The following is a 15705-nucleotide window of genomic DNA, read 5'->3' as shown; positions in this document are numbered from 1 at the left end:
TAAAGTTTAATATGATTGAATACAAATATATGTAAAAAAAAAATGTGAATTTCCATACGCATCAAATACCGAAAACTATTTTTTTAGGAAATCATTTTTTAAGAAAATGTTTTCAACTTTTTTCTACAAAAAATATTTGACATCGAAACAAACGGAGCCTAAGATAGTTGTACAAGCATTGTTTATTCATTTCAAGCTCTCCAAAAGTGAAATGGAGAAGATCTTTGTCTGGTCAATAAGGGATGAGGGTGGTTATTAATGCTTTCTTACTAAGAGTCTAAGATGGTTGTATGATCGAGCACTTTTCATTTATTTCAGGCCCGGCCTCCACTTTGTAATTCTTCACATGTGATCTCATCATAACCATCCTGGCAAGAGTACGTAGAACATTCTAAAGGGACCAACGATACATCCCACTTTGTATTAGTCCGAATGACAGTTAGCTTCTAGTGAGGGTGGAGATCATTAAGCAGCTTGCATGTTTATGAATTTTCAAGAGCGTATATTTGGGTTTTCTTTATGACTTTAAGTTAGTTTATGGTATATTACTCAAAACAAGTCATTGGGGTTTCGTATTATCAATATAACCTATATATTTATACATATAGAAGCATACTATGTACTTGGCAGTTGTCTATCTTATTGGTAAACTTGAGTTTTTTTCCCGTGGATTTCAGGCTCTTGGAGTTATCGTGTAATGCTAAATGTCACCCTCTGTTTTACTTATATTTTTCAAAAACTGATGTAACTTTTAAAATTATTATTGGGTTAAAATTCAATAATAATCAATTTATAACAAATCCAATGATAGTTTTTAAAGTTATATAAATTTTAGAGGTAATTACCTTTTTCCTCCATTAACTACATCGCATTGTCACTTTGTCCCAATAAATTGACAACCCTACTGCTCGACCCCATCAAACTACCATTTTGTGCCTCAAACGCCCATTCCATCAGTACAAGACGTTAATTCAGACGATCAACCCGTTACTTTGCTCCCATGAACTACAACGCATTGTCACTTTGCTCCCTTGAACTACAACACATTGTCACTTTGCCCCATGAACTACAACAAATTGTCACTTTGATCGTCTGAGTTAATGCATTTGACTGACAGAATTGGGGTTTTGGACACAAAATAGTAGTTTGATGGGGTCGAATAGTAGGGTTGTCAGTTCATGGGGACAAAGTAATAATGTATTATAGTTAATGGAAAAAAAATGTAATTACCCCTAAATTTTAAAACAACACAAAAAAGACACAAGTATTCGTTTTAGCATTACTTATAATTCATTGTTACCCTATGTACATTTCACTGCCTAAATTGGTATAAAAGCGAAGAGTTTGCCCGACTAGCTAGATGGTTAATTATGGAGCCAACGTAGCTCGTGGGAACAAAGTTTCAAAGATAGTTTGAAGAACTATATCAGTACGTTGCAAATATTTGTGATATATTTTCGAAGTTCATCACTACCCAAGATCATACTATACACCAATGGCTTACGCGCCAAAGATTAATACTTATTTAATTATGTGGACATTGTCACGTCAGCTTGATCAATAGAATGAGTTGCACTCAGCCTATAGGTTGACATTTTGTTTCCCATCAACTTGTTAAAGAGTAATGGTAGGTACTATTTTTTATTCTCATAAAGTTGATGTGACTTTCAAAATTACCATTATATCAAAATTCAAGTATGATTCATCTAAAATTTAATAGTGAATTTAAAAATCACATCAGCTTTAAAAGGATTTTAGGACGATGAAAACATGATACCTACCATTACTCCTTGTCAAAATAGGTAATTGACATTTTCTTATGATTTGAGATTTTGAACACTTTGTAATTTCAAATTTATATGCGCAACATAAAAATTGGTTCAGCAATAATCCTGGAAAGTGTATATATATATATTTTGTCAAAAGAGTACACGTGTATTATGTGTATATATATTTGATTTGGTTGAGAAATTGAGGCTAAGTATATGGAAGAATCTAGAACGACTGACTGACGAAGCTGGTGAGCGATAGGTCCACGGCTCCACGCACTGGGTAATAAAATAAGTAATCATGTGACGACCTGTCGGTGCCAACAAACCGACTTTGGGTAAATAAATTAGTATTAAATCGAAAGGGTAACAGGGTAACGTGTCATCCTTACAACCGCGCTAGCGTGTCCAGATTAGGATGGTGGGCCACCTCTACTGGGCCCATAGACTGTGGTCAGCACTCTCAGCCAATGATAGGGCATCTGAAAGTTCTGGACGGTCGACGATAGCTACACGCACGATGCCTTGTCTGACTTCACTTTCACGTAAATACTAAAAACCACGGGCGCTTTCAAACCCACCAAACCATCCAAGTTTTTACCGATAGTCTTTTTAAGGTCGGTTTGAATTTGCAGTTCGGTAAAATTATGGTGTGAAATTTAAAATTACAAATTAACTTTTAAAATTGTACGATTTGAAAATACATATTTTCTGAGTTTTCAAATCGTAATTTTTTTAAAACACAATTCTAAAACAATTCATTTTATATGATTTGATTTAAAATCGCACTTTTTGTCAATGAAATCAGTGTCTTAAACACATCTTGTGTGAGGAGCTCAACAAGTTTTTGCATCTCCGTGAATCCGCTTTGCTGCATATTCCAATGCGCCGGTAATTCTTTATCTTCGACACCAACCCAACATTAAATTAGTAATCTAAAAATTAAAAATTGTTTCGTTTAATTAAATAATTTGGGTTATAATTAACCTATAATTTTTATATATGCGCCTTGACACCACAAGAACAATACACACAATATTTAGAGTTGACAATTTTTGACACAACTCACGTATCTTATAGGAACCTAATACAAAATTAACAGATTAAGGTTATAGGGTCTGACATATTTAATTAAATATGTCAAATTAAAAATAACATATATAATCTTATATCTATATCTCGACACGATCCTTCTAAAACAAGAGAATACAAATTGACACCCATAATATGTATTTACTTTGACAGGCTCAAATTGAAACCCTCTTATTTCAATTCAAGGCCTTAGGCCGTAAAGTGGATTCTGTAAACTTGGGCCCAAACTTTTCGCCTTCCTTTTTTGGGTAATACGCATCCGGATCTTCTCGTAGCTATAGGCTATTGGGCTTTGCTCCTGAACAATAGTAATAGCATCTTCATGGAAGTTTCATACACTATGCCTCATTGCCTCATTGCAATATGCCTCATGGAAGTTTCATAATATGCCTCATTGCCTCTTAACATTCTTTTTTAATTATTCATACAAAACTATATATTTTCCAAAAGACGTGTTTTTTATTGATCTTTTTCCTTTTTTTTTTTTTTTTTTGGTGCTCGAAGTCACTGCAGTTATGATTTACGTAATGGAAAAAAATTATAAAAAGTCTCATTGACATCTCAAAAGAGCATCATTATTCATTGACCTTAAAAGAAAGCGTTTATTACAAATCAATAATATCCTTATAAAGTTTATACGTAATGGCTCTTTTGATGTATTGAAGGCTTAATTAATTAATTAATTTTATAGTTTACATTAGATTTTACTTAGTTAATGGTGTATAAATTGTTATGTTATTTAAAATTTGAAATGATGTAATATTATATATATGTTACATGCAACAAAACGAGGCAAATATAGTGTTAGCTAGCAAACCAACAAATAGATAATACATTTATAAAGATTCTCTCAATTTCACTTTAAATGTTGAGTAGCCATTTTATGATTAAGATTTTGTTTGACAATGTATATAATTTTGCATCATTAACATTTGTAAGTATCGTGACAACATGCTCACCATATGGCATCACATGCACCATTAGATGAAAAAAACTAAAATATCGAGAGGATCTGATTTCCTCCACCAGAAACGAAACTACACACAAAGGTAGAGCTTTCCAAAATTTTAAAAATTCTACCAAAATTATATGTTTTTATGAGATAAACCCTATAAAATTGAATTTTTACCCCATAATCAACCAACGTATATTTTTAGAGTTAGAGTTAAATTTAGATGAATTTTGAAGAGTTAATTATGAATGCTTTAAAGAACGTGACGTCTTTCTCAATTGAAAGAAAAGACAAGAAAATTTATTTGGTTTAACCAAATATGTCTTGGACGGCTTAAAGTGATTATTTCTCTTGCTCCTTCTCTTGGAAATGCAAATAATATTATCTTATAATTATTTGTTAATGTTGGTGTGTTAGTCCTAATTAACTATTGGATTAATCATTGTAAAAAAAAAAAATTGGTTGGAACGCTACATCAATGTTAAAAAATATTTACACTTTAAAAATGTAATATATTTTATTTCGCTTAATTATTGTTATAATAATCTAGTAATTAATATTTTTTTTGATTTATGCATTTATTTTATGGTCTAAAATTTACTTTGTTATATTTAATAATATATATACTATTACATGCCGCGTTGTTCTCACGTGACGAGATCAGGAGCCGGGGCGTCTCTCTCGCTCCCTATGTCGTTCTTTCTCTCTCGCTCGCTCTTACATAATAAAAACGAACAGAAAAACCAGAGCACACAGAGAGCTACAACATGTGACGATCAATCAGTCGGTCATGATCATAATCACAGGAATGAAGCTTCTCTTTTCTCTACTCATCGTTTCTCTCAGTTTGTCCTCTTCTCTTCACCCTACCTTTGCCAGAGGCAGCCAACACGCCTCTCTCCCTTCAGGTCTTTCTCTCTCTCTCTCTCTCTCTCTCTATATATATATATATATGTGTGTGTGTGTGCGCGCGCGCGCGTTTGGTTGGTAGCTGGGAAAGTGTAGGAAAGAGAAGAAAAGAAATGAAAAATTGGAATCTCAGATTCTTCGTTACTCTTGACTTTCCGGAAAATCAACTGAGCGTGATACCTCAAACTCGGTCTAGTCTAAGTTGAGCTTCTTCAACTTTTTCACCATAGGAAATTAAAGCAACAACAGAAGTAGGATCCAAAATTTTCTCTCCCTTGCTACCTTTGGATTTACGAACCGGAAGATCATTGGTTCCTCGCTTAGTTTAAATTAGGAAATTGTAATCTTGAACTTATAGAATATTAATTTCTAACCTTAAACGGAATAGTTGTTTTGGTTGGGTATTGAATTTGTTATAATTGTAATTATACCCTGATTTTAATAGGCTTCGAATATAGTAGTTATGTGGGTTCTGCACGGCATTTGTTCGAGGAAAATCGGTTTCATATCAGGTATTTATTCATAATACTTTGCTAATTTAGCTTAAAATCAAATTTACCTATATTTGCATGATACTTCTAATATTGTTTCTTAAATAACACAAAGGATCTGTGTCACAGTGATGAAGTTGCTCAAGGTTACATGACTAATTCTGATCTGGAGAAGGCCGTTAAGGCATTCGGGCAAAGATGTAGTAACATTTCTAGGATATATAGGTGATTGCTAAGACTTACTTTTTATTAATGAAACAGTTACTAGACTAAAATTTTCGTCTATGTGTGTGTATGACAATATTTGTAAGTAATGGATTTTGTTCAAATTAATGGACCAATATAAGAAAAATGTGTGTTGTATTGTTTACTGTAGTGATATGCTGACTTGTTTTCTGTTTCTCTCTTTGAGGGATTTTTGGAATGGGGAAGCAGTATTGGGAAGAGTGTGAATGGCGTTCCGCTGGTAATAATTTCACTGAAGTTATTTCCATTTCTTTTAGTTTTCTCTTATATTAAATTCATTTGTGAAAAAACCTCTCCGTTGAGTTGTGAATGATACCTTATTAAGTGCGTGTTTGCCTGTTTTGTTGGTTGTAGTGGGTGATAGAAATTTCTGACAAGCCTGGGGAGGAAGAGGCTGAACCTGCATTTAAGGTGAATGATCTGTTTTTTATGCAGGCACATGAACACACTCAATTGTCATTTGTAAAATATGGGTCTATTGGCATAATCTTGAAGGCTATATTTGTGAAGAATATCCAGTATCATATTGGATTTTTTCTTCTTTTCACATACTATATTTTTGAACCTGTTCAGACTTAAAGAAAAGAGCCCAGTCACTGCTTTAGCTTGAACTTTGGACAGCAGTGCTACAGTATACCAAAAGAGCCAAAAAAGGAAAGAATGTATATAAACTTGATTGCTTTAATTACCAGAAAATTTTATGAATGTAGAAATAATAAATTTGATTTTTTGGATGCTTGCCAAAAACCAAAAAAGGAAATTGGTAGTGGATATAGTTGCAATAGAGCTATGGTTCTTCAAATCTTTTTATGCTTGGATGGCGGCATACAATAGTCCTCATTTTTCTAGTTTTACTGAATTTCTAAACTTGTGTTATTCTTTTTCTTCCTAGTCGGAGTTTCTCTTGTATACTCCCTGTGTACTTGGGTTGCGCTCCTCATCGCTTTCTATTGAGATGATTTAGTTATCAAAAGAGCTATGATTTTTATAACAATACAATAACAATAACAATATTGTTTATAATTTTTATGAATAAGACTATGATTAATATTTCAGTGGTGAAATAGGGATGCAGACATCCATGTCTCTGTGATGCCACAACTCAGAAAAATCATGCACCAAAACATAATCAGTAATCCTAAACGCAATGCAATCATAGCTACACAAGTATCAGCCAATAACACAAAAAGTACATATATGCCTTGTTGTTTTTATCAGTATCCAGCAATTGAGTACTAGCAGTCTATCAGTGGAAGTTGAAAACAATTGGTAAATTTATGTGTAGTGACAAGAAAAAAAGAGCTTTATCCCTATTTGTGATTCTGGCTGGTTTTAATGATTCTCTTCTTGAGAATGCATTTCCATTTTTTTGATAGTAACCATTGGCCCTAAGAATGAATTTGCATGTTATCAATCTTCACTCTGATCTGATAATCTGCTCCTCCTCAACATGGTTGAGTGAGGCCTATAAGTTTTACAGACATGGATTTAATGTACTCATCCTTAAGTGGTCTGATCTAGATAAAATTTTCTGTGTATTGTCTACGCTGATACGTTACTTTGCTTGAAAGCATTTTCATACCTTTTTTTGCAAATGAAATTAAGGAACCTGTATATGCTAGTCCAAGAAACTTGGTGACCAATTACTTGATATTGCAGTACATTGGGAATGTGCATGGAGATGAACCTGTAGGCCGTGAGCTTCTATTGTTTCTCGCAAATTGGATATGTGACAATTATCTTGAGGATCCCTTGGTACGTTTCTTTTCTTCTTATTACACGTAAGTGTAATTATTTTAAAGAATTTTGATTCTTTCGGTTCTTTTTGGCTTTCTTTTTTAATTTCTTTTTTTTTTACTGCCCACACACATAGTTCTTTGGGCAATGTGTTTGCAACTTTGTTCTGTTATGAGATTCCTGTATTTTATCTTCTATGATTGTATCAAAAAGTTTCCTCTATATGCTTTTTGGTAGTTCCTTTATACTACTCCTTTATGCTGCATTGAGTAATGGATAATGGATAGGCTTGAGAAAATGAAGCAACACACACCCTTCAATTTGAGTTTGCCAGACTTGTGAATTCCAAAAAGAGAACATCGAAGATCAAAGTTAAACACTATTAAATCTTTGGATGATTTAATTTTTTTATCTTTTTATTTTATTTTTTTATCTTAAACAAGGAATTTAAAGAAGTAAGTCTAAGATCTGTCCCTGATTTAAAGTTCCTCCCAAGTTTCTCACTGAATAGCATATGCACTTCTAGTTTTCTTTTTCCCTTGAAATACGAACTAATCATTCAACCAAATTGAGCCTTATAATGGTTAATACTTTAGAAAGAAACCTGCATTAAAATTAAGTTAAATTTCTAAGTTTCTATCCTGTCCTGAGATCATCACTTTGCATATCTTTATGCTGCTCATAATCGTAATTTGTGTTTTATTTTTCAAGACCCCTGTTTGTTTCATTCCTTTGATTACAGGCTATTAGGTTTGATGAGGCTATGTTTATGCATACACCAGTTATGCAATATTGTGTGGTTTGTAGTATTGATATTGATACTTCTGTAGTTCCATATTATTATATTTTATTGAACTTTTTAATTTATTTGAAATGTTCATTGGTTTTATCAGGCCAGAACAATTGTAGAGAATGTTCACCTTCATATACTTCCATCCATGAATCCTGATGGATTTTCACTTAGGAGGCGTGGTAATGCAAATAATGTTGATCTAAATCGAGATTTTCCAGATCAGGTATCATGTTTGTCACATCAGATTTTCATTTACATGGTTGTTTGACCTAGATTGAGCCATAAAATCATCAATAGGCTCTATTCAAATTGTGATATTATGACTTAGACTGTGGGATGTATCGTAGTTTTCCTTAACATCACCTAGGACAGCAGGTCGATGCATCCTAATTAAACTCAAAAAGATTGTAGGATTCATTACAATATTAAATAACATCAGTTAAAAAGAAGTATGACAAATAAAATGCAACAATATTTGTTAGTTGTTCATGTATGTCCTGATTTCAGTCCATTTGACTACCATAATATATTGCGTTAATAACTTATAAAAAAAAATAGTACGTTAATAAGGGTAGTTGCTGTAGGATATCCCCATGGGAAATTAAGGTTCTTAGGATAATAGTAGGTAGGATAAAGGGCTTTAGATTTTAGATATCTTTGTTAATGGGGGTTAGTTTGAGAATTATGGAGCGTTTGCTATTCAAAAAAAGCAAGAGACTTAAACCAGAGGGTGCTTTCTGGTGTTGTGAATGGTAACTATGAACTGCACTCAAGCTTGAACCATAGTTCAAGAGAGTATCAATCTTGATATTGAAAATGTAAACTGTATGAAGTTTACAAGCATTTTTGTTGTTATAATTGAGAATTGGATTATATTCTATTGCTAGATATCTCCTGATGTAATCAAGGACTCAAACCTAGAAATCGTATTCTTTGGTCAAGATTCAATTTAGATCATAAGGCTCCTATCACCAAAAAGTGAGATGCCCAAAAGCTTTTCTTTTTTTTTAATATTATAAGTTGAAAAATAATGCTTTTACTTTTCGTTTCCATTAAGGTGATGTGCTAATGTTGAAAGAAATTGACTTGCATGTAATTGCAGTTTTTTCTCATAAATGACGATGTGAATGTGCGGCAACCTGAAACCATGGCAATTATGAGTTGGTTGAGAAAGATCCATTTTACAGCATCTGCCAGTTTACATGGGGTAATGCTTTGCGATTTCTCATGCCATTAACCTCAGTAGAACCATATCCACACTATTGCCATTTGATATGCATACTTTCTTAATGTTGATTTTACAAGAAATGCTAATGTTCTACCCCCTGGCATGGAAACATATTTACTGAAAACCGTTGGCCAAAGTGTTATACCTTCATCTTGAAAAATATGTTTTTATTTAAGAGCTAAGCAGAATCTTTATATATCAAGGAGCAGCCTCTCCCTGCCATTCTTTGGCTCTCTTTTTATTTTTAGGGATGAGCAAGGACGTACTGAAAGAGTACTGTATAACCGGTGGAAAAAGGGTGGACACACTACGTCACTGAGGACTGAAACTAGCTCCATTGTACAAATTCACAGCATAACTAGTTTATAATTCAATACTTCCCATTATCAGAAATGCTTAATTCTTGAATTTCTATTTTAATCAAAGATATCTTGACAACTTCCAGAAAAAAATAAATAAGAAAGGACTCCTAGTGTTTCTGTAACGTCACTGAATATAGAGCTTATTTATTATCCCTGGATTAAAGTCCACTTATTTGCGTCATACTTGGCTGACTCATTCAATTATACCAGCTTCAAAGATATATGGTTGTCTCACAGGGCTTGGTTCATGTATGCTGTGGCTTTTAGACCTAGTTAATACGTACTCAGATGTAATATAGAGAAATGAACTTTAACAGTATCCTCTTTTGTTCACAGGGTGCACTTGTTGCAAATTATCCGTGGGATGGCACTTGGGATAAAAGGTGATGATTTTACATTCATGATCAGTTGTCCAGTGAATATGCTTTGTAACTTGAAATTGCTCTCTGCTTTTATGTTTTCCTGTTCTATCCTTCCAGTTCGTTGTTGCACTTTTATCTGTATAGGATCAATCTTATCATTTTATGTAATGTTAGCCTACCAACTGTAGAAGTTACTTTGTCAATCCCATCCAGCTTATTTTCAAGTTAATTGCATAAATATCTTTTGATTTTCCATTGAAGAGTTATCTATTTGTAACTTAGATATTTCTTCATCTTATTTCGGAGTGTTCCATTTTCTCATAGCTGTAATTTGGGTTCAATCTATATTTATTGTTGTTTTTATTTTTGGTTTTGTTGCTATTACCTGATTTTCCATAAGATTGCAAAGGGGCACTACTCATTTCTGCAGTGCTGAGTGATTTTGGCTCAGTCAAAGTCTTTTCTAGTGTCATACATGTCATGGTGACCTAAATACTGGGTGTTGGAGCATTGCTATCATTTTGTATAAATTACTGTTCACATCTCTTTGCTTTCAGAACTACTTAAAAAGATGTCCAACAAAATTAAGTTTTAACGGTAATCTCAGGATACATTCTCTTTATGCATCACTGTAGATTTTTGTCAATTTAGCCTTTCCTTTTGCACTTAGCTTTTTCTGATTATGTGGATCAATTTCAGGACAACTTACTTTGGATGTCCTGACGATGAAACATTCCGGTTCATGGCAAGTACATATAGTCGCTCTCACTATAACATGTCTTTGAGCAAGGAATTTAAAGGAGGAATTACAAATGGAGCAGCTTGGTATGGCAGCATAAAAGTAATGCTGATTAATTTTTTAATTAAAGAAGTACATTGGCATGCCGATTGTTCAAGACATTTTTGTCTTCTGCATCTGTAGTCATCTGAGTGATCAACTTGTCAGAAGTATTGGTCTTCTCTGTCCTATACTATATTTTTACCTGTTGTTTCATAAGATTTTTTCTGCAGGTACCCTATATATGGTGGCATGCAAGACTGGAACTATATACATAGTGGTTGTTTTGAATTGACCTTGGAGATAAGTGATAATAAATGGCCGTCTGCTAATGAGGTTAGATATCAGTTTATGTCTCTTCACCTCTGTTCTTTGTACTATTCTTGTTATACTAAAACTTGCATGTTACTGTGATGTTGCTTTTTTAACTCCTGGAAATTCTTTTTCTTTTTGGGGAGGAGGAATTGGAGTGGTCTATGATCAAACCTTCTAGTCTTGTTATTATTATTTTTTAAGTAAAAGAAGTTCATTAAAAGCGCAAGGGGCGCAACCCCAGCACACATGAAGTATATAAGAGAAAACACCTAGCAAATCAAGACCAAGAAAAGAGAATACAAAAATCTACAAAGTTGGTAACATTGAGAAGGGTGTTAGCCAAGATCCATTCAAAGAGGGATTTAAGAAAACAAAGCCTTTGATCCGGGCTCGTCTTCTTGCAATCATTAAAGCTTCTAGCGTTTCTCTCTCCAAATGCACCACATTAAAAAGGAAGGGATTACATTCTAAAAAATATTGATATCATTCCGACTGACTTTTCCTTTCCGACATGCCAGAAAATCCACCCTTTTAGGCATAACCCACTCAACTCCAAACATCTGAGAAACTGTATTCCACATATCTTTCGTGACATTACAATGAAGGAGATGATTTGGGTTTCCCCACTCTTTTTTATACATACAACACCAATTTATGACTATGATGTGACGCTTGTGGATATTATCCAAAGTGAGGATTTTCCCTAGGGATGCTGGCCAAATGAAAAGGACCAACGTCAAAGGAGCCGTAGTCCTCCAAATGCTTTTCCAAGGGAAGGATAGAATGTTACTCTGAAAGTATTAACCTAATTAATGAAGGTCCCTTTCAATTACTACATAATTTACTTATGAGGAATAGCACCAATTTTTTACCCTTAGGTTTTAAATTGTAGGTGCAATAAGTGATGATCTGTCAGTGACTTATGTTTTACTTGGTATTGTCATACTTTTATCTAGATTCCTGTAGTATTGAAATCAGTTTTCTGCCAACTTAGATTATATATTTTGCTGTTACAATTGATAGAGATTAATAAACAATCTTAAAATTTGATTGGTTATAGCTCTACATGACATTTAATAAGTGATCGATGATGTCTATTATCTCTGACCAAATAAACTATTGAACAAAAACAGGGGGGGGGGGGGGGGGGTTGATGATGTAGCAGGGAAAATTGTCTTAGCTCACTCTTGAAGGGTTAGAGGCTTGCTCAAATCCAATGATGAGCAGAGAATCCTCTTGAGACTCCCCAAATTTTCCGTATTTGAGTAGTCATGAGGAGCCCACCAATCCTTTTGAGCATTTATTATAACAGATGCTGAAGAAGAGGCTTCCATAATGTCTTTGGTCATAACATTCTCTTGGAAAATCAAGTTGAAACTTGACATGAAAACAATCATTATATCTAACTTTATGTAACTTCTGAGCATGATAACTCCATTGTTAAACCATATTTTAAAATTGAGGAGCACAATGCCCTGCTCAAATTGCATTTTGTGATAATCTGTAATCTATTGCATACCTTATGTCGATTTTTTTTGAAGGAACTGTTGCTGATGTTGTTCAAATTATGTGATGATGATTTGTTAATGTTATCAGAAATTTAGAATATATGTAACATCTTATTAGTTATCCAAAAAAACAGACAAAGCTTAGTATAGGTATTTTTGGCTTATGCTTGTCTTGCATGGTCAAGTTGACTCAATTTTTTCTTTTTAATGAATAATAATTTTATTGAAAGAAAAGAGCAAAGCCTTTGTACACGAAAAGTATACAAGAGAGACCCTTACCCTAAAGGCGTTTACAATATAAAAAATTGATTCATTTCTTTAGCACGTTGGACTTACGGTCCTCAAAGAGATACTGATTCATTTCTCTCCAAATACTCCACATTAAGAAAGCCAGAATAACTTTCCATATGGCCTCTTTGGGATGTCCTCGCCCTGGGGTTGTCCAACAATGAAGCAGCTCTAGAATGTTACTAGACATAGCCCACGAAATCCTGAATAAGCTAGGAACCAAGTGCCAAAGATCACTAGTGTACTCACAATGAATGAGAACGTGATTTACTGTCTCCTCATTCTTTTTGCATAGATTAGACCAATTTACAAGAGTGAAGCCCTACCTTCTAAGGTTATCAACTGTGAGAATTCTACCCAAAGTTTCCGTCCATATGAAGAAAGCAATGCAGGGCGGGGCCTTAACCTTCCAAACACTTTTCCAGGGGAATGGACAAGGAAGTTGGCTCTCAAAGTTACTTAGGCATTCTCTATCATACAAAAGAAAAGAAGAAATATTGGTATTCTCTTGCATGTTAGTTTTATCTCCTGTAATCAGTAGTTTAGATGGTTTTGTTGCTGGCAATTGTCTTATGTTAATGTCCTCCCCCACCACCCCCCCCCCCCCCCTCCCCCCCGGCCTTTTTTTTCTGCAATAATTTTAATGTTGTTTAATTAAAGTGTGACTTTGTGTAATTAATTAATTGACTTTTATCTCACTATCTTGTTCTTGTCTTACTCTTATCTAGTTGCTTAATGGATCATCTTCTTTACCTTATGTCAACATGCAGCTTCCTACTCTTTGGAAATACAACAAAATGAGCATGCTTAATCTTGTTGCGAGCCTTGTGAAGGTATGCTGTAGTTTGAATGCTAACCTTTTTCATATGAAATAGCATAGACTATCTGAGCCTTGTGAATGATAACATAGACCTAAGTTTTCCTTGCAGTTTCTGTAGTAGATTATGTGATGAAATAATTATCATGGTGCACATTCCATGATAAATACTTGTCGAAAAATATTGGCCTAGATCATATACTGTATATGACACATTTAGAATTACCATTAGAGCAGGGTTACAGGAGTTGGAGAAGATCTACTTGTCCTGGGGTGGATGCCTAACTCTAATCAAGAGTACGTCTACCTACATACTTCTTGTCCCTTTTTCCTTTACCAGCTGGTATAGCTAAGAGATTGGAGTGTCTCCGAAGAAACCTTTTTTGGGATGGACTTGGCGGTGAGCATAAGTTTCATCGGGTGAACTTGAAGACTAAATGCTCCCCATTTTCTAGAGTAGGGTTGGGAGTTAAAAATCTCATGATGTTCAATAAAGCTCTACTGGGGAAATGGCTCTGGAGATTTATGCAAGAGGAGAATTCTTTTAGAGATCTCTTTTGGATTGGGCTGTAATTTATGTTCCTAATTTCACCTTTTCGAATCTTTTAGATCTAGTTAACTTTTTAGATTTTCGACACCCTTAGGGCGGGTTGTATATCTTGTATTCTCTTTGTGTACTAAGGTTTTACCTTTTTTTATTCAATAAAGTATTATTCATAAAAAAAAAAAAAAAAAGAATTACTATTAGGCTGTTTTAGTTATGCAATATTTTTGTATTGTTGATTTCACAGTGCATGAATAGTGTATCCATATGACTTTATCTCGTTAGACAGGAGTACATGGAAGAATCTTTTCATCGGACAGTGGAAGGCCACTCCCAGGCTCTATTACTGTAAAGGGTATAAATCTCACGGTATGTTCGGTCTAAACTTCATGCATGAATTGTTAAACGTTTAAAGTTCTCTTCTAAACTTTTATTCATTAATTTGACAAAGTGGCGGTTGAGTTCTTCTTCTGTTTCATAAGGTGCGCTTTGGTGTCTCCTAAACTTTATTGACAGGTCAAAGCAGGAAGAACGTTTGCTGATTACCATCGCTTGCTTGCTCCAGGAGGGCGATATGAAGGTATTGTACTTCCTAGGCATGATTTAAAGTTCCATGTGGATATGAATTTGGCTAATCTAGTAAACAAATGGATAGTTTGATATATATATATATATATATATATATAATGGACGAGAAGATATGTAGGTACCACAATGATAGTAAAAAAAAAAGGCCCCTAAATTCTCAACTATCTGACCACTGCATTTATGAATCGAGATATATGTGCCGTCTTGCTTTATATGCATGCAACAATTTTCTTATGTTTCCTTTTGTTTCAAGATAGCATTTCTGATCTTGATAAATCGACTTTGATTGCAGTTATAGCCAATATGCCTGGGTACAAATCGAGAAACACGTGTATCTGGTTGGAAGAAGCTGCAATGACATTGGATTTTGTTCTTGATCCAGAAGTCATACTCATGGGGAATCTACCACGAAGTGGCTATCCGAGCAGGCTTGAATTTGTTGACTTTCTTTGGGGTTCCCACCTGCGAGTTTTTGTGATTTTGATGATTGTTGTAGGATTTCTTTATCTCTTACTTCTTCGGAGAAGGAACACTAACCTTTCAAAACATAGACACTTGGGAGGGCAAAAAATTGCGGGTGGGGTATAAGCCTCTTAATTTTTTTTGCCTTTGTGAAAGCTGATATATTTTACATCAGGAAAAATACAAAAATTAAATCTTTCCCCTTCATTAGAAAGCATCCTTTTTTTTTTGGATGAATGATTAAAATTTTATATAAACAAAACAAATCTTTAAGCATCCATTGCTTGGCTGCTGCAAGTTTGTATTATCATATATGTTTTGTATTTCTTGTATGAGTAATACTAAATATTGACTCCCATCCCACTAGGTTGATGTGGCAATGTCCATCGGCCATTGGATTTGATCCCAGTAAAATGGGAGTTGAGTATGTAGCCTTCTTACTCTTCTTGGATATAGCCAGACTT

General features: G+C 34.1%; 1 protein-coding gene across 2 annotated transcripts; it reads left to right on the top strand.

Moving 5' to 3' along the window:
- The first annotated feature begins 4467 nt into the window (after window positions 1–4467).
- SOL1 (carboxypeptidase D) lies at window positions 4468–15668 on the top strand. Of its 2 annotated transcripts, none has more exons than XR_015912878.1 (15): window positions 4468–4721; window positions 5168–5234; window positions 5343–5438; window positions 5649–5679; window positions 5814–5870; window positions 7119–7214; window positions 8090–8212; window positions 9092–9196; window positions 9916–9962; window positions 10641–10766; window positions 10953–11055; window positions 13601–13663; window positions 14481–14560; window positions 14708–14771; window positions 15072–15098. XR_015912878.1 is itself a non-coding variant. In XM_059598423.2 (15 exons), the coding sequence occupies exons 1-15, from the start codon at window positions 4604–4606 to the stop codon at window positions 15365–15367; spliced, it is 1476 nt and encodes a 491-aa protein (XP_059454406.2). In that variant the 5' UTR covers window positions 4468–4603; the 3' UTR covers window positions 15368–15668. The 2 variants fall into 2 exon arrangements, 1 of the variants encoding a protein (XP_059454406.2); XM_059598423.2 differs by having other exon boundaries at window positions 14477–14560; window positions 15072–15668.
- The last annotated feature ends 37 nt before the right edge of the window (window positions 15669–15705 follow it).

The sequence above is a fragment of the Corylus avellana genome, chromosome 7 (genome assembly GCF_965113065.1).
Source record: "Corylus avellana chromosome 7, dhCorAvel1.hap1.2, whole genome shotgun sequence".
NCBI classification, from domain to species: domain Eukaryota; kingdom Viridiplantae; phylum Streptophyta; class Magnoliopsida; order Fagales; family Betulaceae; genus Corylus; species Corylus avellana.
This window is presented reverse-complemented; position numbering and strand designations above follow the sequence as displayed.